The sequence below is a fragment of the Neolamprologus multifasciatus genome, chromosome 3, assembly GCF_963576455.1.
Source record: "Neolamprologus multifasciatus chromosome 3, fNeoMul1.2, whole genome shotgun sequence".
In the NCBI taxonomy this organism is placed as follows: Eukaryota; Metazoa; Chordata; class Actinopteri; order Cichliformes; family Cichlidae; genus Neolamprologus; species Neolamprologus multifasciatus.
The window spans coordinates 47,382,396-47,408,169 of NC_140441.1; the positions used below are offsets into that span (position 1 = coordinate 47,382,396).

At 42.4% G+C, this 25,774-nt stretch overlaps 1 protein-coding gene across 1 annotated transcript in view; it reads right to left on the reverse strand.

Annotated features, from left to right (window-relative positions):
* Positions 1 to 10,392: 10,392 nt before the first annotated feature.
* Positions 10,393 to 25,774, reverse strand: part of LOC146523719 (protein NLRC3-like) — a 54,587-nt gene continuing 39,205 nt past the window's right edge. The window contains exons 4-9 of the mRNA XM_085153949.1: positions 20,463 to 20,564; positions 16,773 to 16,843; positions 15,819 to 16,656; positions 14,032 to 15,036; positions 12,344 to 12,520; positions 10,393 to 10,603 (exon numbers count right to left, since the gene is read on the reverse strand). Of these exons, the coding sequence (XP_085010075.1) occupies positions 10,408 to 10,603; positions 12,344 to 12,520; positions 14,032 to 15,036; positions 15,819 to 16,656; positions 16,773 to 16,843; positions 20,463 to 20,564 (2,389 nt within the window). The 3' untranslated portion in view covers positions 10,393 to 10,407. The remainder of the gene's footprint in view (positions 10,604 to 12,343; positions 12,521 to 14,031; positions 15,037 to 15,818; positions 16,657 to 16,772; positions 16,844 to 20,462; positions 20,565 to 25,774) is intronic.

The following is a 25,774-nucleotide window of genomic DNA, read 5'->3' on the forward strand; positions in this document are numbered from 1 at the left end:
TTGCCGACCCCTGCTCTAAAGCATCTGATTTGGATTCCTGAGATCAAATATATTTTCCTTTGGGTTTGTTTTCTTCCCATTTGTGGCTTTAATGTAGTGTTACATCCTGTTTGTTTGCTTCCATCTGTATACATGTCCAGATTCACTGTTATGTTTCTATTCTTACATTGCTGTGTGATCACTGTTCCCTCTGCTAACTGATTTGACCTTTTGTATCTTACACTGATACTTGTCATATTTGTATCTGCGCCTAAAAGATAAAAAGTTTTCCATGCTAAAACACAGCTCCACCTCCTGCAGTTCTCCCTCTGAACCACTAGATGTCTCTGTTATCTAAATGAAGACGTGCAGCACAGCAACCACAGCAGCGCTCAGATCACACGTGTCCTGTTATTATGTATAAAAGCATGAAACAGGTGAGACAGGTGGGATCAATATTAATTTTGTGGAAATATATGAAAAAGCAACAGAAGAGTGAAAACATTTCGTGTTTCTAGAAAGATCTTTCAGCTCATAGCTGCTCACAGACTGTATTTACAAGTGACAAACTGCAACTCTACAGTACATCTGCAGTATATATCAAATATATTCTGTATTCAAATCTATTGAGTGATGTTTGAAAGTATTTCCAGGTGAGTTTGATCCAGGAGGGTCTGAAGCCAGAGTCAGACAGAGACTGTGCAGAGACTGTAGAAGGACAGAGCAGCAGCAGAGCAGTCCAGATACACTGATGATCCTCTGTCAGATCCAGAGGGACACACAGGGATGATGCTGGACTCTACATTGTGTCTGACAGTGGAGCTGTTCTCAGAGCAGTTCACTCTGCAGCACTGACAGTCATCTGCACTTCTTCTCATTCCTCTGTCAGTCACTGCTGGATGAAGCTCTCCTCTCCACCTCCCAGTAACATGGCCCAGTCAGAGCGTCTCTACACACCAGCTGCTGCTGCTTCAACCTCTCTGGATCATCAGGACACAGCTCCTCCTCTCTCAGCACACACACCGTCCTGTTTACCATCCTCGCCTCCACCTGCAGAGAGAAGGAGGAAGAGCAGAGGAGATAAACGAGTGTTTCCAGAGACTCTTCATCAGCTGTCAGTCAGTGATGCAGCACATCCAGTATAAAGAGCAGCAGGGACTTCAGTGCTGGGACTGTACTAGGACTCATTGTTGCTTCACTTTTTCTAATCTTTGGATTTTTATTGAAGTTGATGAAAATGTTTTTCCCTCCTAGTTTGAGTTTGGACTTTCATTCATTAGAAGAACCTTGGTGTGTCCACTCTGAGCTCTGTAGGAACCCCAACAACAAGCCCAACAATCCAGATGGACGGTTCCAGCTGTTAACTGGAGGAATTCCATCCAAACATCTGCTCTCACTAAATTCTTCCTCACCTACAGACTGTGTTCTTCACTGCTTTAAACTTGGAAATGAATGCAGTCATTGGTCTGCGTGCTGCTTTGTTCAGAGAGCTGATTGGCTGTTGACAGTGTTTGATCAGACTGCGTCAGCCGTCACTATGGTGACCATGAAGGTCAGAAACAGGAAGTGTTTGTGTCCAATCCTGAAGCCTGTCACCATTCTCCTCTCACAGCTTCACTGAGAAGCTGCAGCTTTACAGGAAACACTGGATCTTTGTTTCATACTGACTGTGTTTAGTACAATACTGCTGTCAGCACCACCCACTCACTCCATCACTCTACTTACACCAGAGTCTCCAGTCTGTAGTCTGGAATCTGCTGAAGATCAGACAGCTGCTTCACATCTGGATCCTTCAGGTTGTTCCAGCGCAGGTTCAGCTCTCTCAGATGGGAGGGGTTGGACTTCAGTGCTGCTGCCAGATAATCACAGCTGATCTTTGACAAACCACAGTTCATCAATCTGTATAAAGAATGAAAGATGTAAGTTTATTAGACAAAGTGTGAGCTTGAAATCATTCAGTGTTTCATCATCTGTTCAGAGCTGAAGAAGGTTCAGAATGTAGAAGTTTAGAAAATGGAAACTCCAAACAGCTGAAGCCAACAGGAAGCAGCTTCTAACAGGAAACTGTGCAGAGTTTCAGACTATATGTCCTGATGCAGCTAGTTGGATTTTGGAGATTTGAATCTCTGTTCTGTGACTAAGTCCTTGAATCATTTCTTCCAGTTGGTCCAACAAGACTAAGTATTGGACATGTGTTGTGGCTCCATTAGGGGAGCTTCTAAATGTGATGTGATGGCCCCTCTGGGTCTATCAGGTCACAGGACTGAAGAGAGCTCAAACTGGGCACACAGTTGTTCCAGTCTGGACCAAAGACTCTATACTGGGACTGAAGGACTGCTTTGACTGCACCCACTGGGACTTTTTAAAGGCTCATGTTCTCACTTAGATCATCGATTTCTGCTTACATTTCTTTCTGGGAAAATGGGGATTACTTTGAAAACAGGAAGCATTTTCCCCAATAAGCAGCCCTGGATTAGTAAATCACTCCAACATGTTCTCAGGCAGAAGAAGCTGTCTTGTTATGAGGGAGAGAAGAAAAAGATTGAGGCACAGAACCTTGTTAAAAGAGAGATAAAGCAGCTAAAATCAGGTGTAAAAGTAAAGCAGAGGATGAGCTGAATAAAGGACACTCAAGGCTGGCTTGGAAAGGAATGAAGTCCATGGTGGGGATGCAGAACAAGGAGCAAAGATGAATGTGATGCTGAATCAGCAGAAGACTTGGACTCATTTGATTCCAGCTTTGATATCATTGATTTCAATGAAGAGCTTTGTGATTGTAGCAAAGGGCTGGTAGCTCTGAGAGTCCCACTGATGAGGTGTTTGTGTGGAAATCTCTTAGTGGGACCAGAGAGAGAAAAAGCCCTGGTCCTGATGCTGTGGGAGGGAAATGATTGAAGTGTGCTGTGAGGAAGTGACTGGGAGATTTTCACACATTTTCCAGTCCTCCTTGGAAAAACAGGAAGTTCCCAGCATATGAAAACAAAGGTTAAGAGTCCTATGGCACTCAGTGATGATGGTGCTGTGGCCCCACCACCTCCACCTCTTTGTAAAGGAACTAACTGTAATCTGAAGCTTCAAATGGAACTAAGACTTCCTCCACTAGGTGGCAGTGTCTGATGAGAAAGTGTTAGTGGAGCTGGCCTGGAGTCAGAAACAGGAAGATGCAGGATTTGGGCTGAAATGGGGAAAAGTGGTTAGCACTAGTGCCTTAAAGCAAGAAGGTTGTAGGTTGAAGCTTGTTGGCCTTTCTGTGGAGGTTGGATGTTCTCCCACAGTACAATGAAATGCTGCTTAGGTTCATTGGTGCTTCTAAATTGGCTGTAGGTGTGGATGTGAGAGAGTGCTTCTCTGTCTCTCTCTGTTGGCCCTGTGATGGACTGCTCACCTGTGCAGGTGGACCACGCCTCTTGCCCTATGACAGCTAGGGCACAGGCTGCAGCCCTGTGAGCTCAAGCTGAATAAACAGTTAGCAAAAATGATTCAAAGATGGCCTGAAATTCCCCAGTTAGCAGTTTGGTAGATAGCTATGACATGCTAATCCCATCCAGCAGCTGTATTCTACCTGTAAGCTGATCCCTGCTGAGCCAAAGCACTTTTTCATATACAAATTACAGCCTGATGTCTGCAGTTTAGTGTCAGCACAACTTTCACATCATATTCATCTCAGCACAACTAAAACATTCTGACTGACCTCAGAGTTTCAAGTCCACATCCTGGACTCTCCAGAAAACCACACAGATGCTTCACTCCTGAATCCTGCAGGTTGTAGTTGGAGCTCAGCTCCAGCTGTCTCAGATGGGAGGGGTTGGACTTCAGTGCTGCTGCCAGATAATTACAGCTGATCTCTGACAAACCACAGTCCATCAATCTATATAAAGAATGAAAGATGTGAGTTTATTAGACAAAGTGTGAGCTTGAAATCATTCAGTGTTTCATCATCTGTTCAGAGCTGAAGAAGGTTCAGAATGTAGAAGTTTAGAAAATGGAAACTCCAAACAGCTGAAGCCAACAGGAAGCAGCTTCAAACAAACACAACAAGAGAAAAACCTGTGAATGTTTCACATTAAAGTCGTACATTTCTCATAAAAACAGGACAAAGACTTGAAAAAGTCGTGTTTTTCCTCCCAGGAACCACAAGGCTTCACTTTTAAAGGTGAAGTGTGAAAGAAATGGACATATTTGAAGTCCAACACCTTTTTCCAGTCACATTATTAAAGCAGACAAACTACGAGCTCATTTTCATTCCAACAAGTCATCTTCTGACCTGGACTAACAACACTGGTCTCTATGTGCAGCTGGCTGTGAGACCAGTGCTCAGGGAGCGTCTACAAAGTGCAACACTGAAAGAACATCACACACTAATTTGCTTCCAGCACTTTCACACAAACATCTACTGTCATTATTGTCACCAAACTCTGTGGATCCTTTATTGCAAATTCAAGTGGGATCAAATGGTCAGACAAAAGAGGGTTTTGAGGAAATATGATGAAATGTTTTGTATAACCAGCAGGTTACTGAATCATTTTCCTCAGAAACCAAAAAAAATGATTGACAAACATGTTTTTATCTGTTATCTGTCTGTCACCACTGAGAACCTAAATAATCCACAGACGTTCTGGAAAATCATTAAGTCTCTTTCAGTGAGTAAAAGCTCCCACACTCTACCCACCTATATTTTTAAGGTTTCTGTTCCTGTATATGATAGGAAGGAGATGATGAATTCCTTTAACAAGCATTTTATATCTTCTGGCTCTTTGTTTGACTCTCTAAACCCAGTCTCTGTAAAATCCGGCACAAACCTTCCGGTGTACACTGGTCAGCCATATAATTTTGTTCCTTTCTCTGTGCAGGAGGTCTGTAAAGCTCTTAAACTGTTAGATCCTAGAAAATCTCCAGGGCCAGACTTACTAGATCCTTACTTCTTGAAACTGGCAGCTGATTTTGTGGCAGAGCCTCTCACAACACTTTTCAACCTCACACTGGATACGAATAAAATTCCCTCAGTGTGGAAATCAGCTTTTGTTGTTCCTCTATTAAAAGGGGGCGACCCAGCAGTGTTAAATAATTACAGACCAATATCTAATCTTTCTGTGCTGGCCAGAGTTCTTGAATCTCTTGTGTGCGAGCAGTTAAAGGAGTTTTTACACACCAATGCCATTTTATCTCATTATCAATCAGGCTTTAGGAAGAATCACAGTACTATCACAGCTGCAATTAGAGTGGTAAATGATATTACTATTGCACTTGATAAAAAACAACACTGTGCATCCCTTTTTTTGATTTGTCAAAAGCATTTGACACTGTTGATCATTGTATTTTAAAACTTAGACTCTTCCAGTCAGGACTCTCTGTGAGAGCAGTGGCATGGTTCTCAAACTACCTCAGTAACAGGACTCAGTGAATTAAATCTGACGGTCTATGTTCTGACTTTGTTACAGTGCACAACGGAGTGCCACAGGGTTCAGTATTAGGTCCCCTTCTATTTATCATTTACATAAACAATCTTAGTCTAAATGTGCCAGATGCAAACTTGCACTTCTATGCTGATGATACAGTTATTTACAGCTGTGGTTCAACTCTTGTCCAAGCCACTGATTCCTTGCAGAAAGCCTGTTCTGCTGTCCAGCACTCATTACTTCAGCTTAAACTTATTCTCAGCGCAGACAAAACAAAGCTCATGCTGTTTTCTAAATCAAGGAATTTGGCCCAAATAATCCCATCAGTAACCACTCTTGAAGGTAATAAAATAGAGTTGGTTCACACCTATAAATATCTGGGAATCTTAATTGATGACTCGCTCACCTTCAAACCACATGTAGAGAATCTTGTAAAAAATCTGAAGTTAAAACTGAGATTTTATTTTCAAAATAAGTTGTGTTTCTCTTTTAATTCAAAGAAGCGGCTTGTTGCTGCAACATTCTTGCCTGTGCTGGATTATGGTGATATTCTATATATGAATGCTTCTGCTCAATGTCTTCAAATGGTTGATATTGTGTATCGTGCTTCTCTGAGGTTCATCACTAACCGTAAATTTCAGACTCACCACTCTGAGTTATACTCTCAGGTAGGATGGCCGGCTTTGGTAAGTCGGAGGAACTCTCATTTATACAGTTTTATATATAAGGCGATACTTGGGTTGTTGCCTTCCGATATATGTTCCCTGCTAGCAGGGAACATATATAGGTGCTAGCAATGAAACATGCTGGTCGGTATTCTCTTCGTCCGCATGGTTACTTGTTGCTTTCTGTTCCATTTGCCCGAACTGAACTTGGTAAAAGAGCTTTTGTCCATTTAGCACCCTCGGCTTGGAACAAACTGCAGAAGGAAAATGACTGAATTAATTTCATTAAGTGCTTTTAAATCTAAACTACGAATCCTTGAGGCCAAGTCCATAACATGCAACTGTTTCAATTAGATTGATTGTCATTTTAACTGATCTTTTATTTTTAATTGAAATTTATTGAATTTTATTTTATTTGTATTCTTTCACTTATTGTTGCATGTGTGTTGTTGCTGCCTGTGTTTGAGTAATTTCTGTAACTGTGAGACACTTGATGCTGCCTATCTTGGCCAGGACTCCTTTGAAAAAGAGGTTTTTAATCTCAATGGGATCTCCCTGGTTAAATAAAGGTTTAGTAAAAAAAAATATTTATTTTTTTACAAACTCGGTGTTGGACTTGGATAAGCAGGATAAGCTGATGTTTAAAGGCATTTGAGTCTCGCTGTATGAGAGTCCAGTTATTACTCAATATTTATGGATGATGTTCTTTCAGTGTTGCACTTTGTAGACGCTCCCTGAGCCTCACAGCCAGCTGCACATGGACCAGCTGACATTACCCAGCATTAGAGGCGGGTGTAAAAAAATGGATTTTCCTCTTTAAATGGTTTTAATTTGAATAAAGCGATGTTGATTCATTCAATCCTGAATCGATTTTTAATATAAATGTATTTTGCCAGAATCTCAGGTTAAAGCTCCCAAAAGTATTTCAACAACAACCAAACAGATAAAACAGTAAATGAGAGCAGCTAAACACACAAAGATGGAAACACAGAGCGTGGATCGTTCACTCGACGGCACGTACACGGACACGCCATCGGGGCTGAAAGTGGACAGCTCACAGATCCTGAAGCTGCAGGTTTCATCTGTATCCAACCAAAACTGACTGAACCAAAAGCAAAAGAAGATCCAAACTACGCTTTACGTTTGATGAACATCGTCATGAATTCTCTCTGACTTTGACGTTTACTTCCTGCACAGCTCTCTCTCTCTCAGTGTACTTCAAGAACAGTTTACCTTCAAAAATCTATTTTCTGCATTATTCACTGCTTATTACGCACCAGTCTGCTGTTGTGTTCACTGCTGTGGGCCTCCGAAAACAAAGCCTCATTTCTGCTATTCAATACTGAAGAAATTAAAACCTTTTAAAAACGATGACAGATTACAAACTCTCAGCTGTGTCTGTAATCAAACCTCTGTAACTTTGCTTCACTTCAGCAGCATCAGGTCATGTTCTCATGTTGATTCATGGTTTGCTTCAGTTTTTGATCGACTGCAGAATATTTTGAAGGTTATCTGCTATAAAAAGCCAGAACAGGAAAATCTGCTTCATGTGTTTCTGTTTGATCCTCAGTGACTTTGACACAAAGGCCTCTGCTGTGATGATCACACCTCTGATCAAGTCTCACAGTGTCAGCTTTGTTTTTATACATATGGATATGTGCTGATAAATGATCAGAATTATAATATTTCCCACTGTCTGCTGTGTGCCGTGACCTTTGACCTACTAAAGACAGTCAGCTGTGGATTATTCATTGTTGTGTCTGATACTTAGAACTGTGAGGAAGAACACTACACAGTTAATCAGGGTCCCCTCTCTCTGAATCAGGAAAGGTGGGCAGGCCGCGTGTGGGCCGCGGGCCATACGTTGAGTATCACTGTTTGAAATGTGAACATTGTTCTGCTGCAGTCAATGGACTAAACCAGAGAAGAAGAAAACAGACTTTACCATGAAGATCCTCAGTGTGGATCAGTATAATATCAGCCTGATGTCTGCAGTTTAGTGTCAGCACAACTTTCACATCATATTCATCTCAGCACAACTAAAACATGCTGACTGACCTCAGAGTTTCAAGTCCACATCCTGGACTCTCCAGGAAACCACACAGATGCTTCACTCCTGAATCCTGCAGCTTGTAGTTGTCATCCAGGTCAAGCTCTCTCAGATGGGAGGGGTTGGACTTCAGTGCTGCTGCCAGATAATCACAGCTGATCTCTGACAAACCACAGTTCCACAAACTGTATAAAGAATGAAAGATGTAAGTTTATTAGACAAGTGTGAGCTTGAAATCATTCAGTGTTTCATCATCTGTTCAGAGATGAAGAAGGTTAAGAATGTAGAAGTTTAGAAAATGGAAACTCCAAACAGCTGAAGCCAACAGGAAGCAGCTTCAAACAAACACAACAAGAGAAAAAACTCTGAATGTTTCACATTAAAGTCGTACATTTCTCATAAAAACAGGAAAAGACTTGAAAGAGTCGTGTTTTTCCTTCCAGGAACCACAAGGATTCACTTTTAAAGGTGAAGTGTGAAAGAAATGGACATATTTGAAGTCCAACACCTTTTTCCAGTCACATTATTAAAGCAGACAAACTACAAGCTCATTTTCATTCCAACAAGTCATCTTCTGACCTGGACTAACAACACTGGTCTCTATGTGCAGCTGGCTGTGAGACCAGTGCTCAGGGACCGTCTACAAAGTGCAACACTGAAAGAACATCACACACTAATTTGCTTCCAGCACTTTCACACATACATCTACTGTCATTATTGTCACCAAACTCTGTGGATCCTTTATTGCAAATTCAAATGGGATCAAATGGTCAGGCAAAAGAGGGTTATGAGGAAATATGATGAAATGTTGTGTATTAGCAGCAAGTTATTGAATCATTTTCCTCAGAAACAAAAAAAAATGATTGAAAAACATGTTTTTACAAACTCAGTGTTGGACTTGGATCAGCAGGATAAGCTGATGTTTAAAGGCATTTGAGTCTCGCTGTATGAGAGTCCAGTTATTACTCAATATTTATGGATGATGTTCTTTCAGTGTTGCACTTTGTAGACGCTCCCTGAGCCTCACAGCCAGCTGCACATGGACCAGCTGACATTACCCAGCATTAGAGGCGGGTGTAAAAAAATGGATTTTCCTCTTTAAATGGTTTTAATTTGAATAAAGTGATGTTGATTCATTCAATCCTGAATCGATTTTTAATATAAATGTATTTTGCCAGAATCTCAGGTTAAAGCTCCCAAAAGTATTTCAACAACAACCAAACAGATAAAACAGTAAATGAGAGCAGCTAAACACACAAAGATGGAAACACAGAGCGTGGATCGTTCACTCGACGGCACGTACACGGACACGCCGTCGGGGCTGAAAGTGGACAGCTCACAGATCCTGAAGCTGCAGGTTTCATCTGTCTCCAACCAAAACTGACTGAACCAGCACCAAAAGAAGATCCAAACTACGCTTTACGTTTGATGAACATCGTCATCAATTCTCTCTGACTTTGACGTTTACTTCCTGCACAGCTCTCTCTCTCTCAGTGTACTTCAAGAACAGTTTACCTTCAACAATCTGTTTTCTGCATTATTCACTGCTTATTACGCACCAGTCTGCTGTTGTGTTCACTGCTGTCGGCCTCCAAAAACAAAGCCTCATTTCTGCTGTTCAATACTGAAGAAATTTAAACCTTTTAAAATGATGACAGATTACAAACTCTCAGCTGTGTCTGTAATCAAACCTCTGTAACTTTGCTTCACTTCAGCAGCATCAGGTCATGTTCACATGTTGATTCATGGTTTGCTTCAGTTTTTGATCGACTGCAGAATATTTTGAAGGTTATCTGCTATAAAAAGCCAGAACAGGAAAATCTGCTTCATGTGTTTCTGTTTGATCCTCAGTGACTTTGACACAAAGGCCTCTGCTGTGATGATCACACCGCTGATCAAGTCTCACAGTGTCAGCTTTGTTTTTATACATATGGATATGTGCTGATAAATGATCAGAATTATATTTCCCACTGTCTGCTGTGTGCCGTGACCTTTGACCTGCTAAAGACAGTCAGCTGTGGATTATTCATTGTTGTGTCTGATACTTAGAACTGTGAGGAAGAACACTACACAGGTAATCAGGGTCCCCTCTCTCTGAATCAGGAAAGGTGGGCAGGCCGCGTGTGGGCCGCGGGCCATACGTTGAGTATCACTGTTTGAAATGTGAACATTGTTCTGCTGCAGTCAATGGACTAAACCAGAGAAGAAGAAAACAGACTTTACCATGAAGATCCTCAGTGTGGATCAGTATAATATCAGCCTGATGTCTGCAGTTTAGTGTCAGCACAACTTTCACATCATATTCATCTCAGCCCAACTAAAACATGCTGACTGACCTCAGAGTTTCAAGTCCACATCCTGGACTCTCCAGGAAACCACACAGATGCTTCACTCCTGAATCCTGCAGCTTGTTGTTGTTGCTCAGCTCCAGCTCTCTCAGATGGGAGGGGTTGGACTTCAGTGCTGCTGCCAGATAATCACAGCTGATCTCTGACAAACCACAGCGCTCCAATCTGTATAAAGAATGAAAGATGTAAGTTTATTAGACAAAGTGTAAGCTTGAAATCATTCAGTGTTTCATCATCTGTTCAGAGCTGAAGAAGGTTCAGAATGTAGAAGTTTAGAAAATGGAAACTCCAAACAACTGAAGCCAACAGGAAGCAGCTTCAAACAAACACAACAAGAGAAAAAACTCTGAATGTTTCAAATTAAAGTCGTACATTTCTCATAAAAACAGGAAAAAGACTTGAAAAAGTCGTGTTTTTCCTTCCAGGAATCACAAGGCTTCACTTTTAAAGGTGAAGTGTGAAAGAAATGGACATATTTGAAGTCCAACACCTTTTTCCAGTCACATTATTAAAGCAGACAAACTACAAGCTCATTTTCATTCCAACAAGTCATCTTCTGACCTGGACTAACAACACTGGTCTCTATGTGCAGCTGGCTGTGTGACCAGTGCTCAGGGAGCATCTACAAAGTGCAACACTGAAAGAACATCTCACACTAATTAACTTCCATCATCCAACCTGAAGAGGAAACAGAGTCGGATCCCCTTCAAAGTAAAAGCTGCTCCTTTTGGACACAGTATCAAAGAAAGTCTACAGTATAACATAGAAAACACAGAAGCTTTGGTTGTTTTTAAATTGTGCAGAAATGAAACTACACTAAGCTCAATTATGTGACAGACATTTCATCCCATGTCAGTTTGGCCTCATCCTGGGCCGGATTATCCAGCACACACTCTGACCACAGGCCCAGGGGCCACGCACAGCTGGGCTCCATCCAAGAGACAGGAAACAAACCAACACAATAATAAAAAGCACCATGTGATCTTCTTACATCTACAAGACAAACATAGTAAAAACATGAGCATATTTGTTTCCTGATAAAATGATGTGACAGGTAGAACAGAGTAAAGTGGTGGTGTTACAGCCTTTCTCCCCTCTGCTGCCGAGGCTGTTAGTCTCCCCCAAACTCAGCTACAGGACTTCCAAATGAATGAAAACAGCAGAAGTGGCTTTACAAATGAAAGAGGAAGAGGAGAAGAAGAGGAGAGGGAGGCCACCCTGACCATCACTCCAGCTGAAAACATCACACTTCCATTAAAGTTGGTGAGAAAATGTTGAGCAGGATGAGCTGCTGGCTAATCTGGAGGCTGTAGCAGCAGCTCACAGTAACAGTGGATTTCCACTCAAGAAAACGCTCTGGCTGCTTCATTTCTCATCTCATATCAGAGACTTTAATGCTTCACTGAAGCTGTACTGTGATGCTTCCATATTCCAGTGAGGCCTCCATAATGATTTCAGCTGTTCTGTACACACACTGTGTGCCCTGTATGGCTCAAAGTCTCTGCAGCCTGTTTTTATCTGCTATCATCAGATCTTCATCATCCTCATTCACATCCCTCACACACTCTACAGCCTCATCAGCACTGACTTCATCTTCACTGACTGATGGAGCACAACATGAACCTGTGGAGGCTGAAACACTGTCCTGTCAAACATCTCCCCGTCACCACTCCACTTCTGTCAGCCTTTAAATGAACCCTGCTCAAGTCTGTCACTTCTGTTTGGAGCCAAAAAGAAAAACTGTTGTTCAATCGTTTGGAAAGACAACATTTCTGAAAGCACTCAAACTTCTTCACATTTGTCTTCAGACACATCCTGAACATTTAGGAACTAAAGAAAGTTTCAAACATCAATCAAAGACCTGAAATATAGAAAAACTACAACAGCCGCAGTCAGTGAACTCACCTCAGAGTCTCCAGTCTACAGTTTGGACTTTCCAGTCCAGCACACAGAAGCTTCACACCTGAATCCTGGATGTCATCATTTCTACTCATGTCCAGCTCTGTCAGATGGGAGGGGTTGGACTTCAGAGCTGAGGCCACAACTTCACAGTGAGTCTTTGAGAGTCGACACTGAGTCAGTCTGTGATGATAGAAAATATAAAACGTGTTATTATAAAAGCAGAAAATCTGCATTATAAACACAGACTGAATGTATATGAAGACAAAACAGAGTGAGGTCATAATCTGATGAATCTGCTCTTCAGATGTGTGCTTCAGCTGCTCTTACTGTGTTTGACATGACACAACGATTGAGTCTCTCTCAGACCTGCAGACTTTTAATGAGAATCTTTGTTTGGCTTTAATCTGCAGATGAAGGAGGAAGATGGTGTCACATTTAGGCTTCCATAATGTCCACAGTCTGTCACTGAGATCTGATCCACAGTCAGAGTGAAGACACACATTTGGACTGTTTCCTGTTTTGAATCCAGAACATTTTGAATGAGTTCAGCTCAGTGAAGAGTTCCAGCTGGAAAGATGATCTCTGTTTGCTACCTGCTGTCAGGTACAACTGTTCACGTCCACACGCAGGAAAAACCTGCTGACTGTTACCAAACGGAGCAGAAATCTCATCACTGGACAATAATGATGAATGAACTCAGAGCTGCTGATATCAGATCTGATTTCAGGGGAACTAAACACAGAAATGATTGGCTCATTTTAGCTTTCTGAGCCATTATCTGCTGGTGTGTCGCTAGTTGACAGAAAATGATTTGTATTCCTGTTCAGGCCTTCAGTGTTTATGAGTCCAGATCCAGGTGACAGCAAGTCAAAATGATGTTACCTGTCTGTGTCCAGCAGCAGCCTGTATTCACTTTGAATATTGTTAAAACCTGACATGGATCAGTTTGTCTTTGATTGGTTTGTAAATGTCACTGTTTCCACTGGACCTGAGTGACGGTACAAAGACAGAGAGGGAGAGAAAGGAGAGAGAAGATGGAGACAGCAAAGAGAGAGCAAACACAAACAGGTGAGAGTGGACAGGTGACCAAGGTCAGCAACCAATCAGAGAGCTTCTGTTTGACCCACAGTCACTGATGATGACTGCACATAACCAAGCAGTGTGTTACTCTGATATCAAATATGGATCCTGCTCTTCTAATAATGATCATCAGATGATATTATTGTGTTATTTTGTTGCTGAATACGATGTTTGTGTGATTATCAGTGAAAGAAGCAGTGAGGAGGATGGAGAGAGAGAGAGGACAGAGGGTGAAGTTAGAAACATTAAAAGGATTTTTCATGGATTTCATGGATGATTTGAGTGATTTCCAGCAGGACACTTAAACATGTCAGTGGACGTCCTAAAGAACATATTCACTGATATGAAACGTGTCATTGAACAGGATTAGTATTAGTGGAAACATGGTGGAAACAGCTGTGACTGCATAGATGTGACACACTTCAAATCTGTTCTCCACTCTTGGATTTGGGATCCATGGAGCTGCTGCTGAGTCTGTACAATAAAGGAATGGTGTGGAAGGTTGCAGCGTACGGACACAAACACTTTGTGGTTACAATCTGATTTTATTTTCAAAATTAAACTACTAACCTACACTGGTCAATGATGTTAATGATCACATCTGGACTCACCCAGCCTTTCTGCAGTTCCTCACAGCTGGAATCAGTCTCTGTCGTCCCCGCTCTGATGAGTTGTACTTCTGCAGGTCCAACTCATCCAGAACCTCCTCTGACATCTGCAGCATGAAGGCCAGAGCTGAGCACTGGATCTCAGAGAGTTCCTTCTCTGATCTGTTCTCTGACTTCAGGAACTCTTGGATCTCCTGATGTACTGAGAGGTCGTTCATCTCCATCAGACAGTGGAAGATGTTGATGCTTCTGTCAGGAGAGATTTCATCACTGTTCATCTCCTTCAGGTTGTTGATGACTCTCTGGATGGTTCCTGGAACGTTCTCTGTCTGACCCAGCAGACCTACTAAGAGTCTCTGGTTGGACTCCAGACAGAGGCCATGAAGGAAGCGAACAAACAGGTCCAGGTGGCCATTTTTACTCTGGAGGGATTTCTCCACGACTTTAGTCAAAAAGACATCCAGTGATGTGAAGATACAAGAATTTAACGTTTTCTTAAAAAAAGCTCTGTTTGTGTATTCTTCTCGGAAATTCCCTAGAAAACCTTCTACCACCTTTGTCTTCCTGTTGGTGTGACAGTGGAACATGTAGACAGCAGCCAGAAACTCCTGAATGCTCAGATGAACAAAGCAGTAGACTGGTTTCTGGAAGATCACACACTCTCTTTTGAAGATCTCTGTACAAACTCCTGAGTACACCGAGGCCTCTGTCACATCCAGACCACACTGCACCAGGTCTTCTTGGTAGAACATGATGGTTCCTTTCTCCAGATGTTCAAACGCCAGCCTCCCCAGCTTCAGAAGAACTTCCCTGTCAGCCTCCGTCAGCTCCTGTGGACTCATCTCATGTCCCTCGTGGTACTTTTTCTTCTTCCTCTTTGTCTGAACCAGCAGGAAGTGTGAGTACATGTCAGTCAGGGTCTTGGGCAGCTCTCCTCTCTGCTCTGTAGTCAACATGTGCTCCAGAACTGTAGCAGTGATCCAGCAGAATACTGGGATACTACACAGACTAGAAAGAGAGAGCATATTTCTCCTGTTTTGGCTTCCCTTCATTGGCTTCCTGTTAAATCCAGAATTGAATTCAAAATCCTGTCCTCACATACAAGGTCTTAAATAATCAGGCCCCATCTTATCTTAATGACCTTGTAGTACCATATCACCCTATTAGAGCACTTCGCTCCCGCTCTGCAGGCCTACTTGTTGTTCCTAGAGTATTTAAAAGTAGAATGGGAGGGAGAGCCTTCAGTTTTCAGGCCCCTCTTCTGTGGAACCAGCTTCCAGTTTGGATTCGGGAGACAGACACTATCTCTACTTTTAAGATTAGGCTTAAAACTTTCCTTTTTGCTAAAGCATATAGTTAGGGCTGGACCAGGTGACCCTGAATCCTCCCTTAGTTATGCTGCAATAGATGTAAGCTGCCGGGGGATTCCCATGATGCATTGAGTTTTTCCTTTCCAGTCACCTTTCTCACTCACTATGTATTAACAGACCTCTCTGTGTTGAATCATATCTGTTATTAATCTCTGTCTCTCTTCCACAGCATGTCTTTTATCCTGTCTTCCTTCTCTCACCCCAACCGGTCGCAGCAGATGGCCGCCCCTCCCTGAGCCTGGTTCTGCCGGAGGTTTCTTCCTGTTAAAAGGGAGTTTTTCCTTCCCACTGTCGCCAAAGTGCTTGCTCATAGGGGGTCATATGATTGTTGGGCTTTTCTCTGTATCTATGAAGCGCCTTGAGGCGACATTTGTTGTGATTTGGCGCTATATAAATAAAATTGAATTGAATTGAATACACATGATGTGGAGGCTCCTGGATGTCTTCATGTGGGAGATGATTCTGCTGGACAGCTCTTCATCACTGAATCTCCTCCTGAAGTACTCCTCCTTCTGGGCGTCAGTGAAGCCTCGTACATCTGTTAGCCTGTCAACACAAGTAGGAGGTATCTGATTGGCTGCTGCAGGTCGGGAAGTTATCCAGACGAGAGCCGAGGGAAACAGATTCCCCTGGATGAGGTTTGTCAGCAGCTGGCTGACTGATGCCTTCTGTGTGACATCAGACAGCAGCTTCCTGTTGGTGAAATCCAATGAACGTCTGCTTTCATCCAGGCCGTCAAAGATGAACAAAAGCTGAGAGACAGCCAGCTTCTCTGCTGTGACCTTCTGTAATGTTGGATGGAAAACATGGAGCAGCTCCAAAAGACTGTACTGCTCATCTCTGATCAGGTTCAGCTCCCTGAATGAAAGCAGAACCACCACACTGACATGTTGGTTCTCCAAGCCCTCTGCCCAGTCCAGAGTGAACTTCTGCACTGAGAAGGTTTTTCCAACACCAGCCACGCCGTTGGTCAGAACCACTCTGATGGGTCTCTGTTGGTCAGGTAAGGCTTTAAAGATGTCCTGGCACCTGATTGGAGCGTCATGGAGGGCGTCCATCTTGGAAGCTGTCTCCAGCTGCCTCACCTCATGTTGGGTATGAACCTCTTCACTCTGTCCCTCTGTGATGTAGAGCTCAGTGTAGATCCTGTTGAGGAGGGTTCTACTTCCTGTTTCATCACTTCCTTCAGTCACACGTTCACATCTCCTCCTCAGACTAATCTTATGTTCATCTAAAACCTCCTGCAGACCAACATCTGCTGAAAGAAAGAAAAACAATGAGACTAAAGAGAAAGAAAACTCTTCAATGTCTGAACAACACAAGAAGTCCAGTTTTCAGAAATGAGTCCATCAGCAGACAGATGTTCAGTCTTACTTTGTACACAGCTGCTCTGACTGGCTGTCTGCAGTCCAGCTCTGGATCTTTCTCCACACTGTGCAGAAGCTCTGATGGTGACACAGAAAAGTCAAAGTGGAGATACTTCTGTCCACCTTTGATTAGACTCATTATAAAAAGGAAAAAAACTTTTAAGTTAAAAGTTTTAACAAAGTCATGTTTCCATTTCACTGACTTACATTTATTCCATGGACACTCACTCTAACCTGAACCACAGCTACAACCCAACATTGTTGAGGCCTCATCTCCTCCTTTTAATGACTGTAGAGGTTAAATATGCAACAACCAACAAATAAAAGAATTTGGTTCACTTCAAAGAAATTCACACGGTGACCAAGTAAAGTAACCGTAGTAAAGGAGACAACATCCCGTTGATGTGGGATTATTTGAAAGATTTGCTTTAGTCACGTCACCAAATACAGTTGAACCACCCGTGGATCCATGTTTGACCATTCTACCACTCTGAGCTCTGCTTTTGAATCATTTTATTATTATCATCATTCATTTATTCATTCTTTGGAGGGGGGCTATTTCCTAATGCCGCCCTAATAAGGTGATGTTCAAGGGGAAATATAACAGAAACTCTTTCAGTGTTATTCATTAATAAATTAACAGATAAACTGTGAAGAAGAAAAAAACTGAGATTTAAAGGAGAGAGTGAGAAACTTGATCATCCATCCTCATAATACATGTTTATCAGTATCTGCTGTGACCATACTGCAGTAATAACTACAAGTCTACATTTCTGTGACTGTTGATCAATCACAGCAGGAATCTGAGCTCATCTCTGCACACAGAGCAGCTTCAGCTCTGGGATAAACTGCTCGCTTCACGTCCTTCTCAGCTCACAGACACTCATCCTGATATTTTCCTTTAACATTTGATGGCATAATTCATCTGAGTTTACACTTTATCTGCATAAATACAGAAAAACAGACCCAAACACCATAAACCATCAGTTTCACCATGTAGAATATATTGTTGTTTCCTTGCTTTTAATTCAGAGAAAAACTCTGATTTTGATTTTCTCTGTTCTCTTTGCCACAGCCCATCCCAGCAGCAGCTGAAGCAGCGTGTTTATGCATTCTCAATCATCCGGGAAAGTAAATCTCCAAAAGTTGATTCTGTTCATCTGGACGTAGCGTAAATGTGGTTATCCCAGCTGGACTTTTGTCAAAGCTGGAAAGGTACCTAAAGAAAGCTCCAGCCGATCCAGGAGAGAAGGACAACTGCTGCCCAAGCGAAAACCTGTAGTGATCCCGTATGTGTCAGGAGTATCGGAACATGAAACACATGGTGTTGGCAGCATCTGATCAATCATATTCATGGAGACGTGTATCAGCAACAGAGCAGCTGAGTTTGCAGAAGGAAGTCAAACTAAACCATAGGAACAATATGAGGAGATTGCACACATAATAAAATACTAGCAGTAACACAGCTGCTGCAGACAAATCAGTCGTGTGATCGTGTGTGAGAGGAGAAGGACTGTAAAGGAGTTTGCTATTAAAAGCTCTGTATGAATGTGGGAGCATTTGAAGGGCTTTAAAAAGGCCAATATAAAATAAAAGGCAGCAAAATTGCTGACTGTGAAAGTCACCAGACTTATCAGATCTCTATGATTAAGACCTGTAAGAACACCTATTTGTACTTGTTGGCATTATATCAAATACACACGTATATTAAGCCTTTGTTTGAACTCTGGTTGAATTTGTTACTTTCAGACTGTGAAACATCACAGAGGCTGCAGCTGCAGATCTTTTGTTTCACCTGGAAATTTACTTTAAATGTTAGATGGAAAATGTATTGCTCAGTTTAACCAAAGTAAGAACAATAATCCATAAACCTTCATAAAGACAAACATCTCCCAGAACATTGAGCTGCTGAAGTGTCACTGAAGGGAAAAACTATTTGTCCTCCTCCATCCAGCAACACCTGAAACACCTGAGTGGAAGCTCCTCCCTACACTGTGTTTGAAGCAAAGCACAAAGGAGACACCTGCTGGAGCAGCTGGAGTCCTACAGACACTCAGCCTCTTCACTACACACACACCTCCTACAACATCCACTCTTTCCACTCTGACTGCTGTGTTTGTGGAAACACTCCAACACACACTGCTTCACATACCAACATAGAAATGTGTGTGAAAAAGAGCTGAGCTGATATTAAACATGAGGATTTATTCATAAATACAGAGTCAGAAACAACATCTAGACACACATTACCTCTCAGCAGCAGAAGAACATCCTTTAAAGTCATCACCAAAATCCTTCGACATGTTGCTCTTTAAGGAAACACAGCTGGGTTCAGGTCCAGGAGATTCTGGCCTCTTATTGATCCTAAAAGAAAAAAAATAAATGTAACAGCTTCATGAGATAGGAAGGAAAAACTGGAAATATTAAATTAAAGACATGATGAACAATCTGAACCTCATAAAAATAATGTACTTACTCTTTGTCACATAACAGTCTTTTGTTAACGTTTACAATAACACCCTTGCTTAGTCTTTGCTCTGTACTGCAGTACTTGCACTGGTTTCACTGGACAAGTCTGCATGTGAATCTACAACTGATCTGACATTGTGGCACAAACACAGTAAACAAACACTACGAGCACCTTGTTTCATGTGCAGTGGCTTTCTTCTCATTCTGTTACTGAACACTGTATGAAAAGCCTCTCACTGCCAGCATCCTTCCAGCCCCACGACAACAAGACCAACTCACATCTTCACAACAACAAGAATTTTTCCCCTTTTCTTTGGAGAAACTGAGAAGCCAATAGGATTGTAGCTCAAACTTGCCCACAGTCCTGCTTCATCACTGCTCACTCCTACCTGTGTTGGTGTTGAGTGGACAGTCATAGCCTGCTGCTAGCATGAATGCTAAATGTACTGCTGTGGATGATCAGCAGAAAAAGATGTTGTCAGTTTGACTGTTTGCTGTATTTAAAGTGTTTTTCTCAGTTCATCTGTATTCAAAGTGCATTCGGGGCTTTAGCTGACAGCTCTTTGTGCTAACAAACTAAACTCTCTTAGTTTAAGCCAACAGACTTTACCAAACACAAAGCCTGCTGCTGCCTCCATGGGTTAGCTTGTGTGACTGGTGTTTACACCAATGAAATCTAAATCACACTAATGTGTCCTCCAAGGTGTTTGGTGGGAGCACTGAGTGAAACATAAGAGCTCTGGTAAAATAACAAACAGGGCTGTGAGAGCAACTGAAGTGATAAAATACTGTTTAAAGATAAAAAACACTTTGATGTTCTCTCGTCACCTAACAAAGTCCAAACCCTGTGAACTATTTTAGCTTTAATAATTGTGGATTCGGGTATCCTGAACCCATCTTTGGACATTTGTAATTAAATATTTTAAAACTCCATCAAAGACTCCTGATGTGGCTGTTTGGAGAAGGAAAAGAGGGACAAAGTGGAGCGTCGAGCTGAGGCTTCATTCACTGCAAACCTACAGTTATGTTTTCTTATTTCTGCTGTTTGCATGTTCACAGCTGAAATAAAGCTGCCTCTTTGACTTCATCCTGTTGTGTCTGGGTCCAATCCTGCCTGCCACACAGGGCTACAGGACAAAGTCTAATATTTTTATCTTTTTAATGAATCTTTGGTCAAATTTATCCAGGAAAACATAAACATGTAAAGGAGTCATCACAGTTCTCTGACCTCGTTGGTCCAGGTTCACCACTGAAGTTTGGAGGGTGATGTATGGACCAGTCACTCCTCACAGACGGACAGCTGGATCCTGCAGACTGTGACCTCTGACCTCTGCAGACACAAACATGTTTTATTCAATGATCAATTCTCTGATAAAGTGATTGAAGCAGCTGTGATCACACATACTGCAGATAATGCAGCTGTTTCCTGTCAGTAACAGTCCTCTTAGATTAGAGTTCAGCTTTTTACAGGAAAACAAATGTCCCTGAATGCAACAGTGAGACACAGTCTGCCTGTGTGGCTGTGATAGCTGCCGTTAGGAGCGCTCATGTGTTTGCAGTTAGACGAGGAGATGTTACCATCATGGACATGTTAACAAATCCTGCAGCATCACGTGGCACAAACACTTTGTGTTCCTGTCATCTGCAAGCAACAGGAAGTTCATTAATAAAGGCGGGATGGAGACGTGACTGTGATGGTTCTCCTTCATCCAGCTGTTACACACATCTGGGCTCACATGACGAGCCTTTGTCTAATACAGCAGCTGCTCTCTGAACACTTTTCTGAAGAGGAGCTGCACAAACCTTTGTTTGCTTTCTAGAGCAGCGTATCAAAGTCAAACTACCCACTGCTAGCAGCTGTTTCTATCATAGTTTAGGATCCAGATGTGTGAGGTCTAAATTTACACCTCTGATTAAAATACATAGTTAAAAACAGCCAATTGTGTCCAAATGTGTCTTAAAACCAGATAAACTGACAGTTACAGCTGAGCCTGTGTGTCCTTGGAGACACTGCTCTGCTACAGAGATGCATTTTAGAAACCAGGAAACATATAAATCATTTAAATCAGAGAGTTCATGTTACTCACAGCTCACCTCTCTGCAGCAGAGACTTTAAAACCAATGAAGAAATCTTTAGACGCGTCACTCTGTAAGGACACTTAGCTGGGTGGAGGTCCAGATGGGTCCCTGTGAATAATGATGGAGCAGTGATGTGAGTGCTGAGCTGTGACATGGAGAAGAGTCATGGACAGTTAGAGATGGTCATCTCACCTCTGAGCTTTGGTCTGGCTCTCATGTTCCCCACACAGAGTGCTTTTAGAGGGAGGGACTCCCTCCTCTCTGTCCTCACACTGATCCATGCTGCTCAATTCACATCAGCTCACACACACTTTCTACCTTCACCTGCAGAGGAAACACAAATCATTCATGTGCACATCAACTGAAATCCTCCTTTCCATCATGTGTGCTGTCCAAATATCAGCTGCTTCTTTCTTGCTTCATCTCAGTGTCAGCTGAATGCAGTCAGACAGCAGTGTGAGGCAGACGAAGCTGCCATCAGCTGCTCTACTATCAGTCCAATCGTTGGAGCCACGAAGCACACACGATGCATTCACTGACACACACTGATTCACTGTGACTAGAAGTTTCAGTCAGTTCAACAGGTGTGAACAACATTCTAAACGAACACGTCAAGCTTGGATTGCAGCGGTCAGACGAGTGGATATCGAGTTCTCTGCCATTTTTGTTGGTTTGCTCGCAGCATTTTCTTTCTGGTGAGTTCTAAATAAATTCATATCTCTCTTAATAGACTTTTAGTGTTATTTTGAATGCGCTGAGGTCATAGATAATTAGATAAAGCATTCTAAAGTGTGATGCTGCAGAACCACGTCATGTTGACGGAGAGGCTTATTATTTGGCATTATTGCATTCAAACCAGCATATGAAATGGATGTAACAAATCCAGACTGGGCTCCAACGCTGCACATGGGGCACGACGACATACCTGTGTCAAACTCAGACCGGCGCACAACACTGCTTGATAAGATTGTTAAGGTGTGCTGTGTTTTGGTAAATATGTGCCCCAGTGTTGTTGTCAAACCAGGGCCAAATGAAACTTGCTCTTGTTGAATATTCATAAAACTGCTGTGTTGCATGTACAGTTCATTGTAAATAATTGTACTTTCTGTAAAGTGGTTTCAATAAAACAGAAAAGAAAAGTATGTTCATTTTTTTTAATTCAAGATCTGTTCACATGTACTTAGCAATTACATACACATGAAATGCAAACTATTTACATGGCAATGCACAGCTTGCATCAATCGTGAATCGTTCATCTAGAGCAATTTTTGGGGCAGCTGCTGAGGAGAAGTCAATGTTATGTGCAACCTTAAGCTGTATCTTGGTCATATGGTCAACGTACTCACAATGTGGAGGCTTAAAAACGGCCAAATCTTTTACCCAACCGTTTGTGAATTAGATGTGCGCCTCCAGGAATTTATAATTCCGAAAATGATTCGCCATGTATGCGCTTACTCCACAGACAAGATACGCAAAAGTATCGGGATAGGACAACGGCGGTAGGCTGTCTGGCTTTCCGCTCCGCCACCTTATTTCATACGGGTCCACATTACCGATGCACGCTATTTTGTCCGTCTTTTGGCGTCTTGGCGCAATCGGTCGCGATACAGCCCTTTGTCTTTTGCGCTGATTTTAAGCATGGTTCTGACAGTCCTGCTTCCAACACAGTGTGTTTGTTTTGATTTGTGGCCTTCTGACATGGCGCCGCAATCCCACAATGCACTGCGGTGTGACGTCAACTCCAAAGCCCTATACGGCAGACGGCAGAAGCGGAGCGGCCAAAGAGTAAACCTTCAAAAGTAAGTACTGAATATTATGTCACTTATTTATGTGCAAATGTTTAATAATGAAGAACATTAAAACATTACTCTTGGCCACATGTCGGCAAAGTTATGTGACATTAGTGATGTTTGTACTTTCAGCGTTTGCTTGGTTTTAAAGCCTCTACTTCATAATATATATATGTATACTCGACCTTAATCCTACAGAGAATGTGATGATTTTGTGGATAATTAAAGTCAGTCATATATCCACAAACACAACAAGCTGAAAGTCAGTGATACTGCTCGGTTTCCAGTCCTGAATATCACGGCACAAGCAGGATTCACTGCACTGTTAATGTTAGCTAAGTTATATTGCTGCCTCCTTTTCGGTGGTGTCGAGACAAACGGACTTTAACGTGTGTTTGAACGAGCTGACGGTTCACTCGTTAAGCTGAAAGAAAGATGCTTTAATCACAGGAGTCACACATGTGTCCACTGTAGCATCTGGGAACTCTTCTTGTTTAGCACTCGTAATAACACAAACACTAAATCCTACTTCTCTTGTGCTGTTGTGTAGCAGTGTCTACACCTGAGACTGTCACCTGTCTGTCTGTCCTGCACTCTCTCTGTTTCTTTCTCTCTGATTGTGGAATAAAAGTATGAACATGTATTTATAAGTTATACTTGTGTTTGAATCCTGCAGCTTATCACACATTTGATTTCCATTTGTGACAACTGCAAGTGTCCAGAGTGAGGACAGACTGAGGGACCCACTGCTGCACATCATCTGTGAGGCTTTGCACCCCTGATGATCCACCAGGACAAACTCAGCAGTGTGTGAGGAAGAGGAGGAGGAAGAGCCAGCAGCAGCTGACAGATGGAGATAATAGACAGACTGTTCCCTGTTTGTGAAGGACTGCTAGGAAAGTTTAACATCACTAATTGTCTGTCCTGAATCAGTCTTATTAGGTAATGTTCAAATAATTTGATCATTCAGTGTTTTCAGTGTGGGAGAAAGTACTCAGGACCTTCAAGTTACACACTATGAAAGGCAGCAACAAGTTTAATATTCAGAAACCTAAAGTATGTATCAGCAGCAGAATGGAGCTAAAAATAAATGTTTGTTTCAGTTCTATGAAGCTTTGAGTATTTTGGCACTGCTGTGTTTGTTGCATCATATTGCTGTAATTGTTTATATGCTTTATATATTCTGAGGTAAGTTGATCTATAGTGTTACATCATATTCTATAAGGATGTTATGTGTTTGTTTACTTTCTGCCCAGTTTGACCCATTTAGCAGAAGTCAGCCTGTTTAAGGCTCTGATATCTATTCTGTATGACTTAAAGCAGTTATGACATGGTCTGATTTTCTCACCCAATAAAGGAATATTTCAGATATCAGTCTACTCTTCATTCTATCAGACACAGTTTTCACAGCTCGTACATTTGCTTTTTACACATATATGTAAACATTGACTCAAATTTAGTAATGCCAACATACTGAAAGAACAACATTTGTTTCTTATATATAATACATCTATATATACACAGTCAAAGATACTTGTCTTTGAGTGAAGATTTAAGGTGATAGGAAATATAAATAACTTCTACTTGAATCTTTGACACAGAGTTCAAGCTCACTGCTGTAATATATATATATATATATATATATATATATATATATATATAAATAAAAACACCCAGCACGCCCCTGCGGGCGGTTTATCCTTCAAGCTCGGGTCCTCTACCAGAGGCCTTGGAGCTTGAGGGTCCTGCGCAGTATCTTAGCTGTTCCCAGGACTGCGCTCTTCTGGACAGAGATCTCCGATGTTATTCCCGGGATCTGCTGGAGCCACTCGCCTAGCTTGGGAGTCACCGCACCTAGTGCTCCGATTACCACGGGGACCACCGTTACCTTCACCCTCCACATCCTCTCGAGCTCTTCTCTGAGCCCTTGGTATTTCTCCAGCTTCTCGTGTTCCTTCTTCCTGATATTGCTGTCATTCGGAAGCGCTACATCGATCACTTCGGCCGTCTCCTTCTGTTTGTCTACCACCACTATGTCCGGTTGGTTAGCCACCACCATTTTGTCCGTCTGTATCTGGAAGTCCCACAGGATCTTAGCTCGGTCATTCTCCACCACCCTTGGGGGCATTTCCCATTTTGACCTCGGGACTTCCAGGTTATACTCGGCACAGATGTTCCTGTACACTATGCCGCCCACTTGGTTATGGCGTTCCATGTATGCCTTGCCTGCTAGCATCTTGCACCCTGCTGTTATGTGCTGGATTGTCTCTGGGGCATCTTTACACAGCCTCCACCTTCGGTCTTGCCTGGTGTGATAGACCCCAGCCTCTATGGATCTTGTACTCAGAGCTTGTTCTTGTGCTGCCATGATTAGTGCCTCTGTGCTATCTTTCAGTCCAGCTTTGTCCAGCCACTGGTAGGATTTCTGGATATCAGCCACCTCCTCTATCTGCCGGTGGTACATACCGTGCAGGGGCTTGTCCTTCCATGATGGTTCCTCGCCTTCCTCCTCATTCTTGGGTTTCTGCTGCCTGAGGTATTCACTGAGCACGCTGTCAGTTGGGGCCATCTTCGTGATGTATTCTTGGATGTTTATTGTCTCATCCTGGACTGTGGTGCTGACACTCACCAGTCCCCGGCCCCCTTCCTTCCGCTTAGCGTACAGCCTCAG